Source organism: Mixophyes fleayi, unplaced genomic scaffold, assembly GCF_038048845.1.
Source record: "Mixophyes fleayi isolate aMixFle1 unplaced genomic scaffold, aMixFle1.hap1 Scaffold_28, whole genome shotgun sequence".
NCBI classification, from domain to species: Eukaryota; Metazoa; Chordata; class Amphibia; order Anura; family Limnodynastidae; genus Mixophyes; species Mixophyes fleayi.
Window position 1 is genome coordinate 599367 of NW_027446866.1, and position 23968 is coordinate 623334.

The 23968-nt window shown below is 42.2% G+C and overlaps 2 protein-coding genes across 2 annotated transcripts; one reads left to right on the plus strand and one right to left on the minus strand.

Moving 5' to 3' along the window:
• Positions 1–7074: 7074 nt before the first annotated feature.
• On the minus strand, positions 7075–7485 carry LOC142126973 (histone H3). Its single transcript, XM_075194297.1, has one exon. The coding sequence runs from the start codon at positions 7483–7485 to the stop codon at positions 7075–7077; it is 411 nt and encodes a 136-aa protein (XP_075050398.1).
• Positions 7486–18891: 11406 nt separating this feature from the next.
• On the plus strand, positions 18892–20612 carry LOC142126985 (A-type voltage-gated potassium channel KCND3). Its single transcript, XM_075194306.1, has one exon. The coding sequence runs from the start codon at positions 18955–18957 to the stop codon at positions 20062–20064; it is 1110 nt and encodes a 369-aa protein (XP_075050407.1). The 5' UTR covers positions 18892–18954; the 3' UTR covers positions 20065–20612.
• The last annotated feature ends 3356 nt before the right edge of the window (positions 20613–23968 follow it).

Here is a 23968-nt window from a genome sequence, read left to right on the forward strand (position 1 = left end):
CATTCAAGCTAATAAATGGAACTGTGCAAAATACATCTAGGATGCATGTATCGTTGTAAGTCTTTCAGATCCTATAACTTGCCTTTCGTCAGAGCTGTTGCTAGCATGTTGGGTGCCCCCTGCAAAAAATAAATTTGCGCCCTCCAATCTTATAAATTATTTGTTCATTCAATAATGCTTTATCTTTTAATACAAATCATATAAAACACTTCAATAAAGAGAGTAATACAAATAAATACTTTAAACAGCAAACATGAATTGCTTTATGAATAATATAAATGAAGAATATGTATTCTTTGTAATAAGATTTTAAATTTTTGGCAAATTAGTTTGGTTGTGCCCCCTGCATCACACGCTGCCCCACTCTCCTTCATCACACACTGCCCCCTTTCCTCATCCACATTGGTGCCACCCTCTCCTCCACCACACGCTGTCTCCTTCTCCTCCATCACACACTGCCCCCTCTCCTCATCTACATTGCTGCCCCCCTTCTCCTCCATCACACTCTGCCCCCCTCTCCTCATCCAGATTGCTACCCCCTCTCCTCCACCACACGCTGCCCCCTCTCCTCTACCACATGCTGCCCCCTCTCCTCCACCACATACTGGCCCCCTCTTCTCATCCACATTGCTGTACCCCCTCTTCTCCACTACCGCTGTCCCCCCTCTCCTCCACCACACGCTGCCCCCCTCTCCTCTACCACATGCTGCCCCCTCTCCTCCACCACATACTGGCCCCCTCTTCTCATCCACATTGCTGCCCCCCCTCTCCTCCACCACCGCTGTCCTCCCTCTCCTCCACCACACGCTGCCCCCCTCTCCTCTACCACATTGCTGCCTCACTCTCCTCCACCACACGCTGTCCCCCCTCCTCGTCACACTCTGCCCCCTTCTCCTCATGCACATTGCTACCCCCCTCTCCTCCACCACATGCTGTCCCCTCTCCTCCACCACATACTGGCCCCCTCTTCTCATCCACATTGCTGCCCCCCCCCTCTTCTCCACCACCGCTGTCCTCCCTCTCCTCCACCACATGTTGCCCCCCTTCTCGTTTCTGAACCTTGAATGGGACAAAATTCATCAAATATCCAACCTTGGCAGATTTTTTTGCTCATTCTTAATTAAGAATATACAAAAAGGGAAATATATTTGCTCATTTTGCATTATTTCTTATCTCCTATAAATATGTTATTTAAACATATGATTGTATATGTCGTTGCTTGCAAAAAACCCCAAAAACCTAAAAAAAATTGCTGATTTTTTTTTTCCGGAAACTTAAACATTGTAACAAAAAAAAGTTTAGTATTTATCTGGCATCATAGATCACCATTTAGACTGCCTAGCAACAATAAATGACGCTATTAAATACACAAAGATATTATATAATTCTAACATGTGATGTATGTGACTAGTTTATATATATATATATATATATATATATATATATATTTCTTTATGACTACGCTGTGTAAATACTAGCAAGATTTTATACTGAGCATTTCTGAAATGTATAATATCGACATGTTTTTTCATCAGAAAATGTCTTGTATAACCAGAGGGATATTTTAAATAAATCTCTTACAATGTTCACATATTTCAGTGGCAGACACATTTATGCCAAACAATTAAATTCAAAAATTATAGATAGAATGCAATTGGAAGTGAATATCTGAAAGTCTACAGTGATCTAACAAGACAGTCAGATGCAAAGCGTTGCGTCCCAAAGGTCCCACTGCCTGAGTAGTTTTGAAGCATACACTAAACCAACTGCCAAAATCATCTTTAAAATGCATGTTGCATAAAGGTGCTCCGAGTTTTTCCTTAGAAGCCATTTTGCAAAGACACGAGTTTATGCCATGCTCAGGTAAGAGGAAGACAGATTACAAATGATTAGGGTAATGAGAATCGAAGTGATTAAGCATATTTTCTAAATATGAACCCAGTGTCTAATCAAATATGTCTACAGGGAATAGCCTGCAGAATCAAATCCATGAAAAAAAACATGATGACTTCTGTTTGGAAAATACATATATAGATATGTGACAGGCTCAGCTATAGAATAATCTCAGTGAATCTATCATTATTTGTCTGCAAGCATTCTCAATAATAATAATATTTCAATATGTAAGTTTATTATTCTTATTTAGTGTTATCGTTGTTACGCTTTTTTAAACAACTGCTTTATTGTCATTTCATTACATATTTACAATTTAATGGAATAGAAAAAAATAAAATATACATTGAAGATTAACTTTATTCTGCATTTCAAATTTATAAGTATGTTATTTATAAACACCAAATTATTTTCCTGCAATAATGCGGATGTTCCTTTGGCTCCCAAATTTCATAACACTTCCATAATATAAACAAGTTCAAATTAGCTATTCCTTATCTGCCTATGATTATAATTATTATAACTATTTATTATTATTTATTTGTATAGTGTTAATTTTGTCAGAAGCCGATTAACTGAGTTGTAGAACTGTGGTGTACCTCTGCCAGCACCAGCCTGGGGATTTAAATGAAAATAAAGCTCTTGGTGTATTTTATTCTTAATTTGATGACAATTGGATTGCTGACGTGGATGGTGGTAACTGCCCAAATAGAGGGCCTGATTCATCAAGGTACGCAAACGCATATGCATCTGCTAAACGGGACTTGAGCTACGTAAAACACCACATACGCAGCGCAAACAGAGCAGATACGGCACTCAAAGTCAACTCAATCTCAAACGCCAACGCAAATATAACGGTTTGTGTCACTCAAAGTATGAAACACAGATGCGTATGCGTTTGCGTACCTTGATGAATCAGGCCCCGAGTTATCAACACACTGTACTGTAGCACTGCAAGTGCTGTAGTCATCAAAAAACAATTAATCTGTAAACATATAGAACAATAGTTTTAACTAGAGTTCTTCACTGATTACCATTTATCTTTGTTTCCATTCCACTACTTTTAGATATTGGTATCATGTATGTCGGAATATGCCAAACTTACGAATGTGCATTCTAATAACTCTGACTTTATATATTGAAGGTGAGGCTTGGAACATTTTACTGAGTTCTAATTGGTTGTCACATATTAAAGAGGAGTCCTGTGTAAATAAAGTTCAGACTGGGATGCAATAGCAATGCCAGAAAGGTTTATTACTAACAGATGACAAACTGCATCATAGTTGCCCACTCTCCCGGAATGTCCAGGAGACTCCTTGAACTCCTGGGAGTCCCGGAAAAGCAGGCAAACCTCCTGGTTACTGGCAATGTCTTTAGTTGAGTGGCGGGGGTGGGCTTATGATGCAACTTCCGCGTCATTGTGGCCCCATCCACTGCTGTTATAGGCTTAGAAAGACAAATTAGGGGGCGGGGCAACAATGACACAATTCGCCGACAGTGCCACACCACCAATGCCTGTCACGTCTTGAAACGCAATTACAATGACACATAGGAAAGGGTGTTAGGGAGACAGGGTGTTAGACTGCCAAAATTAGAGAGAGAGAGAGAGAGAGAGAGACTACGGAATCAAGACAAATACATGGAATGTTACTTTGGTACTTGATACCACTGATCCTGCATTATCTACTAAGGCCCGTCTAGCACTCAGCATCACATCTCTCCTCTGGAACTCACCGGTCTTGGGTGGGTATCTGTAGATGGAATTAGACATCATATCCACCTCTTCAACTCCTGCGTGCTGCCGGCTGGTAAGTGCCCCCATCCTCAATGGGATAACCGGGAACCTGCCAGTTACTAGTACACACCTGCCATCTCAACCTGTCAATCACTAACAGAACAAGGAAGTGTGACTGTTAACTTGTCAATATCTCTGACACCTGCCACACTTGCAGAATTACACAATACCACACCTTGGAATCTAGTACTAGACTTTGTTACGCTACCAGCTGACAGTACTGTGCCCCTGCTAGTAATAGGTTCTGTACATCTTTACATCCTGTAACCTGAACACACTGGTATCCCCCAATGTAACCCTATATACTACTAACCCACACACCCTTTCTTTAACTATATTCTGTCACTGACATGATTAATTATAGTTATAGTATTATATTATTAGTTATATTAGTTACCACTCTATATCTTACTTCTCCACAATCAACCTATTTGGGCTCCCATCATTTTCAATGAAAAAATTCTTTTGTCATCCACCACAGTTGTTTTCTGTGGTCTTCCGGGTCTTTTGGTGTTGCTGAGCTCTCCGGTGCGTTCTTTCTTTTTAAGAATGATCCAAACAGTTGATTTGGTCACACCTAATGTTTTTGCTATCTGTCTGATGGGTTTGTTTTGATTTTTCAGCCTAATGATGGCTTGTTTCACTGATAGTGACAGCTCTTTGGATCTCATATTGAGAGTCAACAGCAACAGATTCCAAATGCAAATGTCACACCTAGAGTCAACTCCAGAACTGACACTCTTGCTGATTGGGACTACTCTGTCTCGGTCTTCTGTCTTCTCTGCTACCAAAATCACATCCATGCTCTTGACACTTGACTTCCTGACAAGCCAGGCTGACAGGACTTGGCTTGGCTACACCTGTCCAGCTCTCGCACACAGCAGTGTCCCATTTATCTCTCACCATCGCTCAGTTCCAGAACTTCCCTCTCGGACCTCAAGTTCACTCTGAGCTCTCAACAGTTAAATCTCCCTTTCTACACCTCTCATCTCGGTTATAGTGAAATGGGAATGATGACATGCATATTGAAAGTAAACTTCTCTGATCCCGAATGCTAGGAAAGGACCCCATCCAGAAGGAGTTTTTTCCTGGGCACCACAGTGGGTACTCAAACCCTACACTGCCACTACAATAAGCTCACAGGTTGGCATACTCATTTATACGTTACTCAATGCCATCACTTCACCACCTGTGATCAAGGGGAAATTAAACATGTCTAAAGTTTAAAGTTGAATTAGATCTCTCAAAACAAATTATAAAACAATTTTTTAGCCATATCATTTGCTTCTTTATCTAAGCTTAAAATGTGAATGGGCATCCTTGATTATGAATGCACTATTTAAAGTATCTTATTTACACAAATTTTATTTGTATGCTCTTTAGATTACACAAAGCATCAACGCTTTAAAAACGCTATCTACTCAGTTGTAAATATTTTTTCTATAGCAGCTATACAAACATAGCTCATAGCACAACAAACTGCGCAAAAACTCGAGTATACCGATCGTGTTGAGAAGTAATAGTGCCGCTGACCTGTGATGTTTCCCTAATCCTCTTTTAAACATATGCTTTTATACGTAGAAAATATTAATCATCAGACTAATCTTCAGTCTTACTGCTCATCTGCTGAGAGACGATTATTAAAGTTAGCTCTGAAACAGAGATCACATTTTATAAAAGGTCATAATTTTCTGTGCTTGAAGAATTTTCTGAAGAATCTATGAATGCATATTTTAAGTTAGTCTTTGTAAAGTAGCTACTGCTCTTAATGGAGACATTCTCCTCCTGCGATGAGGTCATCGCATGGGGCATCGTTTCTTTCAGCCAGTACACACGCCGATCCAGCATGTGCACTAATATATGGACAGACTTGCCACAGGACACCCCACTATGTTGACGACTCAAATTGGCACATACACAGTGCAGACTTCTGGCCAGGGATGATGACATTAGGACGCCTGGCCAACAAACATCATCCATTTGTGTGTGGTGATGAATCACCACACACATCTGGCTGCAAGGGAAGCAGGAGTTCTCAGGGATTAGGGAAGTGAGGTGTAAATATGTTATTGTTAATTATATGCTAAACTATACTCTTCTTGCGTTACCTATGTTGAACAATATTATAATACATGTGTACAGGGCTGCCAATGGAAAGGCAGCCCCCCTCCTAGTGACTGGTGGATGCTGTGGTTAACCATGGAGCCATGGGATTCGGACCACCCCAAATGCCCCTCAGATCTTTACCATTCACTTAGTAATTGCCTCTAAACGCTGTTTGATATTAAATTGCTGGCTATTCCTTCCTCAGCATATATTATGAACATATATACTAAAGGACATCCTGATTGCCTTATCTGAAGGATTACTGTGCATACTTGGAACAGTAGGACTACAAAATATTCAGTAACATCCTTTTAGCTGTGTGATTTTGGCCTTTTGCAATTAATGCAGATTCCTAATTATTGAACAAAAATAATGGAATAAAATCTTGTCTAGTTTAAGAAGATCAAATGCCTTCCGCTCTCATGTCCACCCCGTATTTTGGAATGACTAGACGCTGCATCCCAGCACTAGCACCTAACCCTTTACAAAAGCTAGGCAACCTGTTGTTGTAGCTTTGTTGTTGCTTTGTCTACCAGGTGCTGTTGATGGTGTATTCAGACATGTTGTTGCTTGTCCTGGATCCTGGAATGTAGGGCCCTGTTTGGAAAAGAGCTAATTACTATTCACTTTCTGGAAAGTAGACCAATGAATAAACACTAGGCCACCCTAACCCCAACTAGGACGATGACAAATTAATGGTACACGTGTTTAAAATGTAGGCCTTCTTCTGCCCAAGCAGCCCAATATTAAAATAATAGTGTTTACATTTAATAAGTAAGCCCCCTTCCCTCCAACTAGCCAAACTACTAAAAGTATGCCTGTTTAATATGTACATATTTCACACACACACACACATACACACACACACACACATAGATTTGGCCCCGTGTTTTCTAACACCCATTCCCCTCTGCAGTACTTTACTTATAAGCTCTTCTCTTCTCTGCTTCTCTTTTTCTTTTTCAAATTGTTCTTCTCTACTTGTCTTTGCAGTTCCTTGTCACCTCCTCTGCTCATCGATGCAACATCATGATATGCTCATGGCACTTCAGGACAGAGGCAACGAGACAAGAGGTGATGGAGTGGGAAATGAAGACAGAGGGTGTGAAGGAGTAGGAAAGCAGGAATGACATTTGTCATTAGATACCACATAAGCCAGTAAACAGCGGATGCAATAGACTCTTACAAAGTAATGTACAGATAATGCCTGAGCTCGTTTAGAAGGATTTGGTGGCTCTGAAAAGAGCCTTTGTGTTATGTATGTAGATGTACTGATTATCTTATGCCCTCTCCCCGCGGATTCTGCGGGCCAGCTGGATGTCCTTGGGCATGATGGTCACCCTCTTGGCGTGGATGGCGCAGAGGTTGGTGTCCTCGAAGAGCCCCACCAAGTAAGCCTCGCTGGCCTCTTGCAGAGCCATGACTGCCGAGCTCTGGAAGCGCAGGTCGGTCTTGAAGTCCTGGGCGATCTCCCGCACCAGACGCTGGAAGGGCAACTTGCGGATCAGCAGCTCAGTGGATTTCTGGTAGCGGCGGATCTCTCGGAGAGCAACAGTGCCGGGACGGTAACGATGCGGCTTCTTCACGCCACCAGTAGCTGGGGCGCTCTTCCGGGCAGCTTTAGTTGCCAGCTGCTTGCGGGGAGCTTTCCCTCCGGTAGATTTACGGGCGGTCTGCTTGGTCCTGGCCATAGTTCTATTACAAGTGTGTAACGAATTAAAGACGAAACTGTTAAACACATCTATATATACACAGCGGTGCGCTATGATTGGATGGTTTAAGACTCTTACTGATTGGTTCACGATTTCTCGTTTCAGATGTCAAAAAGCCCGCCAAGAATTTGTGTTTCTTTTTTCTTTAATTCTTCAATAAAGTCTTTCATGTGCAAGAATATAAGTTATCTTAACCTATTAATGTATTAGTATGCCATCTTCTGCGCAATTAATTTAGTAAGGTCTTAAAGCCTTTAAATTTAGACAGCTTACAAGAACATATTTACTGCTTTACAATCATTAAATTAGCTATATTGTTTATTTATTAGTCCAATTAGACGACAAGATAATTACCATACCAATATTTTACATATATTATCCAGGACCACAATTCCAGCCTTCATTTAATATATAAAGTACATTTTATATACATGAACATTCTTAATGTGTTTAGTTAAATTTATAAAATCAAGTAATCTTTCCTCTTTTTTTGTTGTTAAACTTTCAGCATATATACGTAATTAATCCTTCACAAAATAAGTACATGAAGTTACACAGGACCAACTCTTTTGCCCCATCCCTGATGCAGTATAGTTTGGTCTGACACACCGCTCACTCACTACTTATCCACCCAGCAAAGAACCGAATGTAGGTACAAATTACACACAAATCTCCACATTTGGCTTCTTTCTTGTTTAATTATCTTAGTGACTTGTTAAAAGTCTGAAAATAAAGTTTGTCATGTCTCTAATAGAAAGTAAAACGTGGTCTGTTCTTATATTGTAATGATGGAGAACCAGGGCCCAACGGGATATGGGTAGGAATCTAAGTTTTAGGAAGAACATCAGTTTCAACCAATCTTATGATTTTTATTCCATAACAACTGATGGTTCTTTTGTGTGCTTTTTACTGATTATTATTAAAAGAATATTAAAAACAGGGACCTTTTTTCTGTAATCACTTCTCAGAATCTGCAAATAATCACGTAAAGAGGATCTGATGGGAAAAAAAAAAGTTTTACGTATTCTATACCCCAAGCAAATGTTCACGAATCAGATTTTTACAAGACATTGATGTAAATAGATCGTACACGTTAGTGATCACATTTCATTAAATGCAAACCAGCCTTGTTACTCGTCTCTGGTGTCCTAACCTTAATTCTCTGAGTAGCACACTCAGGAAAATAATACCTCATTGGTATACATGGTGTTGTTTAAGAAAATCTGGAGAAGTGCCACTGGTAGTCTTCCAAATGAGATGGGTGGTTCGAAAAATCAGTGTGGAGCAGTATGGGCATAGCCTTACAGAAATAAGGAAGAAGATTCGGAGATGATAAATCTATCACAACACATGGGTCGCCGGGGAGAGAGGTGAAGCAGAGATGGAGACAAACGAAGATCTGCATTCAGCAAACAGCCAGGGAACCTATACTTGATTAAACATATGGCCTATACTGTGAAGGTAGTAAGTTATCTCCTCCATGGCCGCTATTTGCCAAATCTGCTTTTTAAGCGTAGACAGAAACGGGGCAGCGGGGCTCTTGGGGAGGTGTTCTTATAATTTAGAGCTAAGAGGGATTTGGCTGCTGCTAAGAAATGTGCAGCTATCTGTCTAGGAAATGTATCTAGGTCTTGGGGAGGGATAGCACAGCAAGAATACCCCGGATCCATCACCACCGGTGTCTCAAAGAAGCTGTTCATGAGTCTATAACCCATTCACTTTACTGGGCACCATTCCGTTCTTCTCCAATTGTCCAGCCAGTAAATATACATGGACAGCTTATCCCCTGGTTTTTAGAAGGTATTCCTAAACGTGTGCAGTAAATCAGTCATGTCTTGGGGAGCTGTAACCGTCTCTCCCAGAGTGGAGAAGTAGTGACCAATGGTTTGATTTTTATCATGAAAAATTACAACGCTTTAAACACATATGAAACTTTGTCACTTAATTGCATAAAATGTATACAGTAAATACAGGAGAGTGGGGATGTCAAGTGGGCTGAACCTTTACTTTTCAACAAGGCTGGCATCTTGCTCTACATCATATATCATCATCTATTTATTTATATAGTGCCACTAATTACGCAGTGCTGAACAGAGAACTCACTCACATCAGTCCCTGCCCCATTGGGGTTTAAAGTCTAAATTCCCTAATATATACACACACTCACACAGACAGAGAGGGAGACAGACAGTGACTAGGGTCAATTTTTTGATAGCAGCCACTTAACCTACCACATACTTGCCAACTCTCCCGGAAAGTCCGGGAGACTCCCGAAATTCGGGTCAGTCTCCCGGGGGAGATGGCATTTCTCTCGCATCCCGGATTTCACCGAGAATCGCGTCAATTGATGCGATTCTTGGTGAATCATGCCATTTTGGAGGGTGGGAGGGGGCGGGACAAGGCCAATTGCGTCATTTTGGCCCCGCCCCCGCGACACAAATTACTGTTCAGGGGGGCGGGGCCAAGATGACGCGATTGGCCCCCTCCCGCCCTCCAGTCTCGGCCCCTCGGCAACTATGACCTACCATTATGTTTTTGGAGTGTGGGAGGAAACTAAAGTGCCTGGAGGAAACCCACGCAAACACAGGGAGAACATACAAACTCCACACAGACAAGGCCATGGTCAGGAATTGAACTCATGACCCCAGTGCTGTGAAGCAGAGGTGCTAACCACTAGGTCACTGTGCTGCCCCATATATCATTATTCCTTTTATAGTACAGCACATTATATACAATATTTAATACACAGAGACAACTTATTGGAGACAGTCACAATAGATTTATAATTTAAAACCATTGATTAGCAATAAAAAATGTATGGTGGAGATATGAAGACACGATAAGTGTATATTTCATGTGTATTTGAAGACGTTGGTATATTTGGACCTTAGTACTGCATTGCAGATTTGTTTCACCTGGAGAAATTCTTCAGGTAACCCAAATCTTCATATATTAACTAAGGATGAGCGGGCTCGGATTTCGCTAATCCGAGCCTACCCGAACGCACTGTTCGGGAACTTCCGGGCGCCAAACTAATCCAAACCGAGGCTATGACATCCAAGTCTCGCGCCGGATCTCGCGAGACTCGGATGTCATAAATACTCACCTTGCGGCCGCCATCTTCATTTCGTCTGAGGTGTGTAGGGTAGTGGTGCTCTGTCCTTGTGTCCAGTGCTCTGTCCTTGCTGAGTCCAGTGGTGCATCAGTCCAGTGCTCTGTCCTTGCTGAGTCCAGTGGTGCATCAGTCCAGTGCTCTGTCCTTGCTGAGTTCAGTGGTGCTTTTGTCCTGTGCTCTGTGCTGCTGAGTACAGTGGTGCTTTTGTCCTGTGCTTTTTTCTGCTAATTGCATAGTTATTTTAAAAGTATTAAAACATCTTAAAAAAAAAATTAAAAAAAAAAAAAAAAAAATTATACAAACATCATTTTAAAAAAAAATATATATATTTTTTTAAAAAAGTATAACAAAATTCTTGCAGTCCAGAAACATTAATACTGCAATCTATAAAAAATTGTTCACTGTTCTTGCAGTCCAGAAACATTAATACTGCAATCTATAAAAAATTGTTCACTGTTCTTGCAGTCCAAAAACATTAATACTGCAATCTATTAAAAATTGTTAACTGTTCCAGCAGTATTTAAAAAATAGTACTGTAATACAACGTGTGCTGCATATAATGGAGTATCAAAATTTGGAGGATAAAGTAGGGAAAGATCAAGACCACACTTCCTTCTAATGCTGAACCTGCTGCCTCCCAAAGAACGTCTGTGCAAGATGCCACAACTACTGTTGATGCTCCTGTGCTTTCCTCCGTTTCCCCAGTGCCATCCCAGGTGTTTACGGCTTCCACGCTTCACCTGCCTACTCCGTCAAAGTATGATGGAGACCCCAAAATATGTAGGGGTTTTCTTACTCAATGCTCAGTTCATTTTGAGCTCCAACCTCAAAATTTTTCTACCCATCGTTCCAGAGTGGCCTATCTTATTTCATTGTTTTCTGGACAAGCTCTCGCATGGGCTTCCCCTCTGTGGGAAAGAAACGATCCATTGTTACAGGATAGTGCCAAATTTATTTCCACGTTCCGAAGTGTATTCGATGAACCAGGTCGTGTTATTTTCGCTGCATCCAGCATTCTCCGTCTTCGCCAAGGATCTCGCACTGTGGCTCAGTATGTCATTCGATTTCGGATACTAGCCTCTGAACTTCAGTGGAACGCTGAGGCACTGATCGCCGCCTTCTGGCAGGGGGTTTCCGATAAAATTAAAAACGCACTGACCTCACAAGAAGTACCCTCCTCTTTGGATGATTTGATTTCCCTTTGCCTTCGTGTAGACATGAGGTTTCGTGAGAATGATTCCGAAAAAGTAACTTCGGTTAAAACACCTCTTCTCTCAAATCCTCAATTTCACCCAGCTTCATCTCCGGTGATACCCATGGAGATAGGTCGCTCCAAATTAACTTTAGAGGAGAGGGACCGAAGAATAAAGAATAGACTTTGTATCTATTGTGCTGATTCCACGCATATGCTGAATTCTTGTCCCAGGAAATGCCGGGCTCTAACCAATACTGGGGAGATAAGGTTAGGGTTCCTGGAGTCCTCTCCATCTTCTACGAAATTAAAAGTCTGCGCTTTTGATGTTACGATTTCCTTTGCTACCAAATCCTTTGAGTCTCAAGCACTGATTGATTCTGGAGCAGCAGGAAATTTCATTCTAAATCCCTAGTGAATCAATGGTCCCTACCAGTGATTACTTTGAAAACACCGATTACTGTGACTGCTATAGATGGATCACGTCTCATCAATGGTCTCATCACCCAGAGTACGTCTCCAGTAACGCTTCAGATTGGTGTGCTACACCATGAAGAGATTTCGTTTTTAATTCTTCCTGTTACGACAAGTCCGATTGTCTTAGGCCTTCCATGGCTTCAATGTCATTCTCCCCAGATTGACTGGCGCACTCCTCAAGTTACGTCTTGGGGAGCTGAATGTCATCATCGTTGTCTCTCTCAAGTGGTTTAATTCAAAAGACAGCATTTGTCTATTCCACCAGGTCCTCCTCCACAGGATCCTTCATCTACGGATCTGTGCGATAAGGTTCAGTCTGAACGCCTTCCTCCTCATCGGGCGTTCGTGACGTCCTCGGACGTTGAAGATGGATCTCAGGAGTCATCTTTAAAAAGTCAAGTGCTGGTGGTTTACGGTCACCATTCGTCTCTTCCGGAATTTCCTGCCCTCCCTCCCACCCAAGTTCCTGCTGTAGAGACTGTTTGTCAGACCTTCAAAAATATTTGGTCTCAGGTCAAAACCTGTTTAAAGAAGACATCTGCCAAATATAAGTCTTTCGCAGATAAGAAGAAGTCTCATTCCCCATGAGCCTCTGAAGGTGTTCCTGTGTTTCCTCGTGTATTCAGCGCTGCTGATTCCTGTGGTTTCCAGACCACTTCAACTCTCCTGTGGTTTCCAGATCACTTCAACCCTCCTGTGTTTCATCGTGACTGTTTAGCTGATTCCTATCCGCTGCTTCCGTGCACTACAGTCTTCAGCTCACTTCAACCCTCCTGTGTTTCATCGTGACTGTTTAGCTGATTCCTATCCGCTGCCTCCGTGCACTACAGTCTTCAGCTCACTTCAACCCTCCTGTGTTTCATCGTGACTGTTTAGCTGATTCCTATCCGCTGCCTCCGTGCACTACAGTCTTCAGACCACTTCAACCCTCCTGTGTTTCATCGTGACTGTTTAGCTGATTCCTATCCGCTGCCTCCGTGCACTACAGTCTTCAACTCACCTCTACTCTCCCGTGTTTCCTCGAGACTGCAACAGCTGATTCCTATCCGCTGCTCTCCGTGCTCAACTGTTCCAGCTCAGCTCTACTCTCCCGTGTTTCATCGTGACTGCACCTGCTGATTTCTACCCGCTACCTCCGTGTACCTGCAGAGTCCTGCTGGCTGCTATTCCTCAGTTCTACTTGTCTGCAGCAGCTGATCCGCTCTCCGTGCTTCTCAGTGTTCCTGCCGGTGTCTACTCGCCAGTCTGCATCGGATCTACGCCTCGCTGCTTTCATCTCGGCTAGACCATCGCTACTCTTCAGGATCCTCCAGGAGTCCAGTTCTACATACTACTGCTTCCTGAGTATTTGTTGCTTTCCCTGCTGGTCTACCTACCTGTGCGCTGCGCCTACTTGATTACCGCTTCACCCTCCAGGGACTTCGCATCCTGCCGGCCTCCAACCGTTCAGGTATCTCTGCACTCCTGTCTGACAGCCTACTCCTGAACCACGGTATGCATACTTCTCATTGACTGTGCTGGTGTATTGCATATCTTGCTGGACTGAGTTGTTCTCCTCTGGAGTTTACTATCCGCTGAGACTATTGCCATCATTGACTGTGTTATCTTTTGCCCGGATAGTTTCTGTGACTTTCTATTATTGCAGTGCTGTTCAGTCATTACTATATTGTGCATGTCATTGTGGATCAAGTTCAAGGTGCCCGTGTATCCTCTGTATTGCAGCCTCTCCCCGTGCTCCTCCTCACATATATATTCAGTGGTACAACTTGCTAGAGGCAGACCACTGACCCCTGTTTCCTGTGTCACCTGTTCCAGTATTCTCTCACATAGCAGTGGTACAACTTGCTAACGCAGACCACTGACTCCCCGGATACCTCCACTTGGATTCCATTCCTTCACCCAGACAGCGGTACAACTTGCTAAACGCAGACCGCTGACTCTCATCACCTCCTCGTTGCTGTTGGACATTCCTCCTCACTATAGCAGTGGTACAACTTGCTACCGCAGACCACTGACTACCCTCACGTTCCTTTGTCCATTCAGTTCCTCGTGTACTTCAACATATATATTACCAGTGCTGCTAGTCATAGACTTTCACGAGCATCTCTATCATCTGCTGTCTCCTGTTCCGTGATCACCCCGCTACCAGAGTACCATATTACCATCTATACTGCTCTGGTAAGCCCATCACCTGGTGATCCCTGGGTAAAGACTCCTAGTGCCCGTGACAGTTCCGTTGCTTGGCAACGGGACGCTTTCCTCGGCACTTCCTGTGCCTATTCCATGGAGCCTATCAGCTGTCTTCTGCCTCTATTTAAACCTGGCTCTGGCGCCATTAGGGTGCCAAAGTAACAGGTTCCTGCCTCCAGCTCCCATTGTGTTTGTGCCTCGCGTTTGGACCCGGCTTCTACGACCATTCTCTAGTCTCTGCATTCCTGTTGTGACCCGGCTAGCTGACCATTCTCTATTCTGTGTGACCCATCGTGTTCCTGCGACCTTGGCCTCTTTTGACATTGCTTTTGGATTCTCCTTCTGTACCTCGTATACCGATTGGCTTGACCCGGACCATCTGACTCCTCTTCACTACACCAGTAACTGTCTGATAGGACCGCGACCTGCGTACCCTGTGCAGTGAAGCCCATACCTCCTTGTGGAGGTCCCTGGTGAAAACCAGGGGTACGTTAGACTCCGCACCTATCTGCTCAGTAGTGCTAATACTGGTTAGTGTTCCTCTCAAATCCGTGCCTGACACAGAGTTGCCAGTCCATGGGGTTCAGCACGAGTTGCCAGTCCATGCGGTTCAGCCCGAGTTGCCAGTCCATGCGGTTCAGCCCAAGTTACCAGTCCATGCGGTTCAGCCCGAGTTGCCACTCTATGCGGTTCAGCCCGAGTTACCACTTGGTGTTGTCTGCTCTGTGGCTCCTCACAGTGCTGTCTGCTCTGCAGCTCCTCACAGTGCTGTCTGCTATGCGGCTCCTCACAGTGCTGTCTGCTCTGCGGCTCCTCACAGTGCTGTCTGCTCTGCGGCTCCTAACAGTGCTGTACAGTCCGAGTGGTGTGCTCAGTCTGGGCTATCCGTCAGATGTGCCCAGCTTACCGTCCCAGTCGGGGACTCCTGCTCTGCCGCCCCAGTCGGAGACTCATGCTCTGCCCTCCCAGTGCGGGATTCTCCAGAGACTGCTGCTCAAGTTGAGGACTCCCCAGAGTTTCCTAGTAAACCAGAATGCCCAGATGCCTCTTCCAAGTCATCAGATCCTCCTCCAGTCTTCTTTGATTGGGACATCAAACAGTTTTTGTCGGTTCTTCAGCTGTCCATGAAACAGTTTCAAGACTCTCCAGATTACTTTGCCAACCAATTTAACCAAGTGGGTTCTATAATTAAGAGTTTTAGAGGGGAGCCACAGACCTGGGCCTTCTCCCTTCTAAATTCCGATAACCCCATTATCCATAATACCATGGACTTTATTAACACTGTGTGCAAGAAGTACTCTCCAGTTGATTTTCCTGGTCATAGTCCTTCTGTTTCCATTCCGGCCTGTGTCTCAGCTCCTATGCTTATTCACAAATATCGATGTCCGTTGCTTCTGTTGGTCAACCTATATCTTCAAAAACTAAAAAGAACAAACAGGAAAAACCCCTTTCTCAACTATACAAATCACAACAAACCTTGGTCGCCGGCTTCATGGGCATAGCACCAGTTTGTCAAAAAATAAAAGGTCCTGTTCCGACTCTAGAATGGGACTCAGACTCTGAGTCTGAAATTGAGACTTCTAGAGACTTGGTGGATGAACTTGACAATTCTTTCTGTGCTTTTGAAGAATTGGGCTTTGTCTGCACCCCATTGCAGAAGGACTCAATTATGTTGCCTAGAAAATCCCGCAAGAGGGGTAAGCAGAGGAAGAGAAAATCTTTATGGACGTCTGGAATCCGCTCCTGTAAGGAGGGGGGATAATGTTACGATCTGCCTTGTTTCTTTGTGTGCATTTTACCCTGTGTTATGATTTGCCTTGTTACTCTGTGTGCATATTACACTGCAGTACCTGTGATTCCCCAGAGGAGCTGCTGTTCAGCCGTTCCTACTATCAGGGGTTAACTAGCACTGCTAGTTAATTATCCACACCTGTCTGTGGCCTATATATGCCTGCCATTACCAGAATCCTTTGCTGGTCATTGATGTTCCTAGCCTGCTCATGTGTTTCTCTGTTCCTGATTTACCTGCATGTTTCTGACTACTGCTGCAAACTGGTTTCAGTTAAGTCAGCTGCTGCATTTCTTTATTATTTACTGCTTGTTTGCCAAGATCTGGAAATACATTGTTCCATTTAGCCTGAACTGTTACTGTTTATTTTTGCCTTACCTGCACTATTACCGTAATAACGGTAATAGTTTTATTGCGTCAGTACTTCGGGGGGAATTGAATTCCCCCCAAAATGTTACATCTATTTAAAACAAATACATTTGTTAGAACCAATGAATATCTATATGTTAATTTCTTCCTTGCAACATACCTTCTACAATAACATCTAGTACTTAATTCCTCTCTGGAAAAACAGAGACAGTGCTACGGTCACTACATGTAATGCCTGTGGCTCCTCTATTGCCTAATATGTCCCTATGCGACAGAGTCAAAGCCTCATGTTCTAGAGAGACCTCCTATTCCCCATCCACAACACTGCTCTCTGTCTCAATAACAGGAACTAATTTGTCAAATGGCATGAATACATTGCGTGCAATTAACAGCTGTGTGTTAAATTCGCCAATCAGGCAGCAACAACCTGCTTCGCCAGTTCCTCATCCTGTGTCATGTCCTCCCACTGCTACTTCCAGATTAGTGAGATTGAACAAGGTAAATCTTCATTAAAGTGGCACTCTGCAACAACCTGTTACCCTAAATCAGGCTCAACAGCATTTGGAGTGGCAACCGTCAACCCAGAGGCTGCAGAGCCACTCCAACCATTGGTTAAAACAATTGGTGGTACTGCCAGATAGGCTCTTCCATCTGCACATCTGCCAACGACATCTCTGCAGATGCCAAATTCCCCTTCTCAATGTGAAACCCCACCGGAAGTAGTTATTTAACAAAAAATGGACTCCTTTTCAAACTTTATTTTCTTTTTTAAAAATTTTTTTTATAGTCTTCCTCACACGTACTCTCATTCCTTCTCTTTTTATAGTTATTCTCCCTCTCCTTTTATCAATTTAGCAGAGGTTTATGCTTACTCAAACTGCTTGTCGCAGATAATTATTTTAGTACTTCCTTTCTCTCCCTGCGTATTATTACATTGCTCTTCAGACTCACGGAGTGTGATACATGATACACCATGGCATTAAAGTGGCAGAATGGTATCAATAAGGGAGAAATGTGGACAGAACAACTATAATAAGGGAAATTTCACGCAAGACGAGAAACGTGTGAAATTTTACAGCCAAACTCGGAATTCAGTGAATGGTCTGCAAACCAGTTTTCAAAATGTATCTATACTTGGCAATCAACTGGCCTAAAAAATCCATTGAGTTTTGGAAAACAAACTACTTAAATATGTCTCTATATAAACCAGTTTTGATAAAAACACATTTCCTTTTACCATCATTGCTAAATAATATATATATGCTGAGATTTCCAGACACTACTAATAAATCACTGCTTTTGTTGTTTCAACTAATTTTAAAATATACTTATAAACATACTTGCCAACTTTGGCAAGGCTTGCTCTGGGAGATCGGAAGGAGATGGACGAGTTGGGGGTGGGGCCCGGCGTGTCGTGTCATTTAGCCCCGCCCTCTAAATATCAATTGCCTTTTCGAAACAATTCGAGCAAGGGGTGGGGCCACGATGATGCGCAATTTGCCACTGTTCTGCTTTGGTGGGTAGGAATCGGGAGCTTAGCCTGCTCTCCCGAGAGTCCGGGAGGACTCCCAGAAATTCGGGAGCCTCTCGGACATTCCGGGAGAGGAGGCAACTATGCTTATAAATTATAAACCAATTGTAAAGCAATAGAAGGATGTCAAAACAAATACAACAGTACCTGTAGTAAATAAAGAGAAAGCTCTTACATTAAACGTTTGTTAGACAGTGCCTGGAAACATTTTGTAGGGCAAAACATTAAACATCCCAAAACTTTTAGTTAAATATTCCCTTAGTCAATAGATTGTTTAGCAGTGGCCCTTGTAATTGTAAGTAGACACACCCAATGGTAGATTTATCAAACTTTCTAAAAAGAAAAAGTGGAGGTGTTGAACAATATATTTATATAGTAAATTCTAGTATTTTATTAATGATAGCTAACATCTGATTGGTTGCTAAGGCCAATACCTCCATTTTTCCTTTTTTGAAGCTTTGATCTTTAGTAAAAAGACAGATTATTTGAAAGCAGAGCATATTCGTATTATATTTTCTGGGTCAGTTAGTATTTTTTTTATTAAAGCAATGAGTTGGTGGATTCTGATGGTTAAGCATTAATGATTACATACTTACATTTCTGTATTATGTCCGTTTTGAAATTTCCTTTGTAGCAAAACTCCAGAAATTCTGTGCATGTTTTGCCTTTTGTTTATATTTCTTAGTGATGCTGACTTTATGCATTTATTTTTTTGCAGATGGTCTTGATCTGAAATCAAACTGGTTTTAAAAGTACTTGAGGGACCGACTGGACCTGGCGCCCTCATGGCTTCCGGGGTCGCAGCATGGCTGCCCTTTGCAAGGGCAGCTGCCATTGGGTGGATGCCAGTGGCCAACTGCCCCATGCCTTTGGCACCAGCTGATAAAAATAAACGACAGGATGAGCTGATAATACTCAACGTTAGTGGGCGCAGATTCCAAACCTGGCGAACTACCCTGGAGAGGTACCCTGACACCCTACTTGGAAGCACAGAGAAGGACTTCTTCTTCAATGAGGAGACCAAGGAGTACTTTTTTGACCGTGACCCTGAAGTGTTCAGGAGTATTCTAAACTTTTATAGAACTGGCAAGCTGCACTACCCTAGATATGAATGCATCTCTGCCTATGATGAAGAATTGTCTTTCTATGGCATATTACCTGAAATAATAGGCGACTGTTGCTATGAAGAATATAAAGACCGGAAAAGAGAAAATGCAGAAAGGCTGATGGATGACAATGAATTTGAGAATAGTCAAGAAGCCATGCCCTCTCTTAATTTACGCCAGACTATGTGGCGAGCCTTTGAAAACCCCCACACCAGCACTTTAGCCTTAGTCTTCTACTATGTGACTGGCTTCTTTATCGCAGTGTCCGTGATCACCAATGTAGTGGAGACTGTTCCCTGTGGCACTGTACCTGGAAATAAGGAGCTTCCCTGTGGTGAAAGGTACTCTGTAGCCTTCTTTTGTCTGGACACTGCCTGTGTCATGATTTTCACAGTTGAGTACCTCTTGAGACTTTTTGCAGCCCCAAGTCGCTACAGATTCATGAGAAGTGTCATGAGTATCATCGATGTAGTAGCCATCATGCCATACTACATAGGTTTGGTGATGACCAACAATGAGGATGTCAGTGGCGCCTTTGTCACCTTGCGGGTTTTCCGGGTCTTCAGGATTTTCAAGTTTTCGCGCCACTCCCAAGGTTTACGGATCCTCGGGTACACCCTAAAGAGCTGTACCTCTGAACTGGGATTCCTCCTTTTCTCCCTGACAATGGCAATCATTATCTTTGCCACTGTGATGTTTTATGCAGAGAAAGGGTCATCATCCAGCAAGTTTACTAGCATTCCTGCTTCGTTTTGGTATACCATTGTTACCATGACAACTCTGGGGTAAGTGTTTCATTTATAATATTTGTTGAACAGCGAATAAGAGCCTTTCTGCAGCTTTGAAACCCATCATTTCTTTCCTTCAGGTAGATTACCATTCGTGTACAATGACATTTAATGACACTCCCTCAGGATTTCAAATGCATTTTCCTTTTCGCTAAGCTGCTTACACAGACACACAAAATCAATTAGAGGAGATAGGGCTGAAGTAAAACAACAGATTATAATTATGCTTATTCTTTGTGTGCGCTTTGCTTCTACCTGCTTTCTTGATTAGCTAGCTGTTGATGAGATGAAGGTGACTTTTTATATTACATCTTGGGAGTCAGGGAGGTATGTGTATACATTAAACACTATGTCATTAACTTGAATGAGAGGAACAACTGGCGTGATGAAGATTATCCCATTAACCTTATATGCACAGACATTAAAATGTAACAGGAAAAATGCAGCTTTGCTGTCTGTCCCTGTGATGGGGGCTGTCTGCGGCTATGAATAATCCTTTTATGTGCAAGAAATGCTCTTAAATCCTTTGATTTCTGTTTACATTTTCTGTCCACCCCTTCTCTTACTGTACTGTGTCCTATCTGCATCAATTGTTCACATGAGTAGCTCAAGAATATCTGATCCTATTTTAGAGTCTCGGGCTTCAGTTTACACTGAAATGTCTTCAAAATAAAGGTAAATAACCCGAGATAGATTGCAGATAAAATGCATCCAGTTGTTAAAGATATAAGTGTGCATTCATGCCTTGATTCCGTTGTTGGCTTAAAAGAATTTGGAATGTAAATATAGAAACTCTCACATGATGCCTGTTATGTAACCAAAATACCAGAGAAACACAGTTATCAGTCAGCTCATCAGAAAAGAGCTTCACTTAGAAATATACACTCAGTGGCCACTCTTTATTAGGTACATTTTTCTAGTAATGGGTAGCATAGGTTTTACCCCAGAACAGTCTGAGTTCTCTGTTGCACGGATTCAACAGGGTGCTGGAAACATTTATTAGAGATTCTTGTCCATGTTGACATGATAGCATCACGTAGTTGGTACAGCTTTGTCAGCTGCAATTCATGCTCCACCACTTGCCATAGGCGGTCTATTGGAATGAGATGTAGTGACTGTTGAGGCCAATGGAGTGTACTGAACTCATTGTCATGTTATGGAACTTGAACAAAATATGTTCTTACCGAACTTCCCACTTAATTTATAATGCAATTACTTGTGCAGAATTAACATAATTGTTTCCCAAGAACTAATACTCCTGATGCATATGGATTACAAGGTGCTTATTCCCAATCGGCAATAGAAATCTATTTATTTTTTATTACACCTGACACCCAAGAGGAAGTAAGTGCAGATATGTATAGAGGTCTGCTTTTTGTTATACACACTGAATCGTTCACTTTTTTGGGAAAGTGCTTAGATGGATACCGCATCAGATTTTAGTCTTTCTGTATTAAAAACATTTCCACCATCAGAACGTGAATCGTTGTGTGTAGAACAAGGATCTGTGTTCTTTGTTTTGCTTCCCTGCAATGATACGTCACCACTGCCTTTGCTGTGTCTGAATCAACAAAATAAACCAATTTTACCAAAAGTATAATATGACTTAGACTTACAAACACTACACTTGAAAGATGGTGCCTTTAAATGAAAAAGTCAGTCTTCATTGCACGACTATGTGCAACAGGGACTGTTTTTGGGTTTACAAAGTCAAACAATAACACTTCGACCCTGTCTGTCTTTAAGATACTTTATGGGATCTCAATGACAAATTGTCTGTACCATGTTTGGAGGAGGTATTGTGGCCCCGGTACCAAATTGGGTACTGGGGCCACTCCTCTACGCAGTCCAGATACTTGTTTGGTGGAATTCTGACCCGTGGAGGGTTTTTTAATTATATTGTGGGGACCACTCTATTCTATACCACACTACAACTCTATACCACTCTATTTCATACTTTAATTCTATTTCATACTTTAATTCTATTTCATACTTTAATTCTATTTCATACTTTAATTCTATTACTAATTACCATAAAGAGGAACTGCCGCTTCTATTTAATACTTAAATTCTATTAGTAGTTACCATAAAGAGGAACAAAATAAACCAATTTTACCAAAAGTATAATATGACTTAGACTTACAAACACTACACTTGAAAGATGGTGCCTTTAAATGAAAAAGTCAGTCTTCATTGCACGACTATGTGCAACAGGGACTGTTTTTGGGTTTACAAAGTCAAACAATAACACTTCGACCCTGTCTGTCTTTAAGATACTTTATGGGATCTCAATGACGAATTGTCTGTACCATGTTTGGAGGAGGTATTGTGGCCCCGGTACCAAATTGGGTACCGGGGCCACTCCTCTACGCAGTCCAGGTACATTTATTGGTGCGATTCATAAAAGTTCAGGGTTTTTAATATATATTGTGGTGACCCACTCCTCTACGCAGTCCAGGTACATTTATTGGTGCGATTCATAAAAGTTCAGGGTTTTTAATATATATTGTGGTGACCCACTCCTCTACGCAGTCCAGGTACATTTATTGGTGCGATTCATAAAAGTTCAGGGTTTTTAAGATATTGTGGTGACCCACTCCTCTACGCAGTCCAGGTACATTTATTGGTGCGAATCATAAAAGTTCAGGGTTTTTAAGATATTGTGGTGACCCACTCCTCTACGCAGTCCAGGTACATTTATTGGTGCGAATCATAAAAGTTCAGGGTTTTTAATATATATTGTGGTGACCCACTCCTCTACGCAGTCCAGGTACATTTATTGCTGCGAATCATACAAGTTCAGGGTTTTTAATATATATTGTGGTGACCCACTCCTCTACGCAGTCCAGGTACATTTATTGCTGCGAATCATACAAGTTCAGGGTTTTTAATATATATTGTGGTGACCCACTCCTCTACGCAGTCCAGATACATTTATTGGTGCGATTCATAAAAGTTCAGGGTTTTTAAGATATTGTGGTGACCCACTCCTCTACGCAGTCCAGGTACATTTATTGGTGCGAATCATACAAGTTCAGGGTTTTTAATATATATTGTGGTGACCCACTCCTCTACGCAGTCCAGGTACATTTATTGGTGCGAATCATACAAGTTGATGGTTTTCTTATTATATATATTGTGGTGACCCACTCCTCTACGCAGTCCAGAAAGATACCTCGTTGCAACGTTTTGGACTAATAACTATATTGTGAGGTGTCACACAAAACAGATTTTCTGCTGACATTTGTCTAATCTTCAAACAAATTTGAATGTGTATGGCTTTATGAAAAAAAAAAGGCTCCCTTAACCTCCCCCCCAAAAGTTTCTGCTGATAACACTACCCTCTCCACTGTCTCTCAAGTCCGCTGACTATAGGTAATCCTTGATACCTCCCCTCTAACCCTACTCCTCACAATCCATCCCTCCCAAAAAATCCTGCAGCTTCCATCTCCGTAACATATCCAGAATCCATCCTTTTCTCACAATGGAGTCTGAGAAAACTCTTAACCACTCCCTTGTAATCTCCCACCTTGAATACTAAAACCTCCCCCTATCTCTCTCTATATATATATACACACCTCTCTGCAATAATAAATATATATATATATATATATATATATATATATATATACACACACATACATATACACACACACGTACGTACGTACGTACGTACGTACGTACGTACGTACACACATATACACACCTCTCTATAATATCCCTCTCTCTGTCTATCTCCGATAGCCACCTGAGATGGTTGGGTGAAAGCTCCCACCCATCCTACAACCCTACCAGCGGAACGGTGCCTCAAGTACAGCAAGTCAAGCCTGCCTTTTCTGCTTATGACACACCAGGACAACATACACCAAATCTGCATTTCACTTTCTTCTCTTAGCAGATGATGC

What these genes read in the sequence shown, in the direction of transcription:
- LOC142126985 (XM_075194306.1), top strand. Translation starts at nt 18,955, where the DNA reads ATGGCTTCCGGGGTCGCAGCATGGCTGCCCTTTGCAAGGGCAGCTGCC.
- LOC142126973 (XM_075194297.1), bottom strand. Translation starts at nt 7,485, where the DNA reads ATGGCCAGGACCAAGCAGACCGCCCGTAAATCTACCGGAGGGAAAGCT.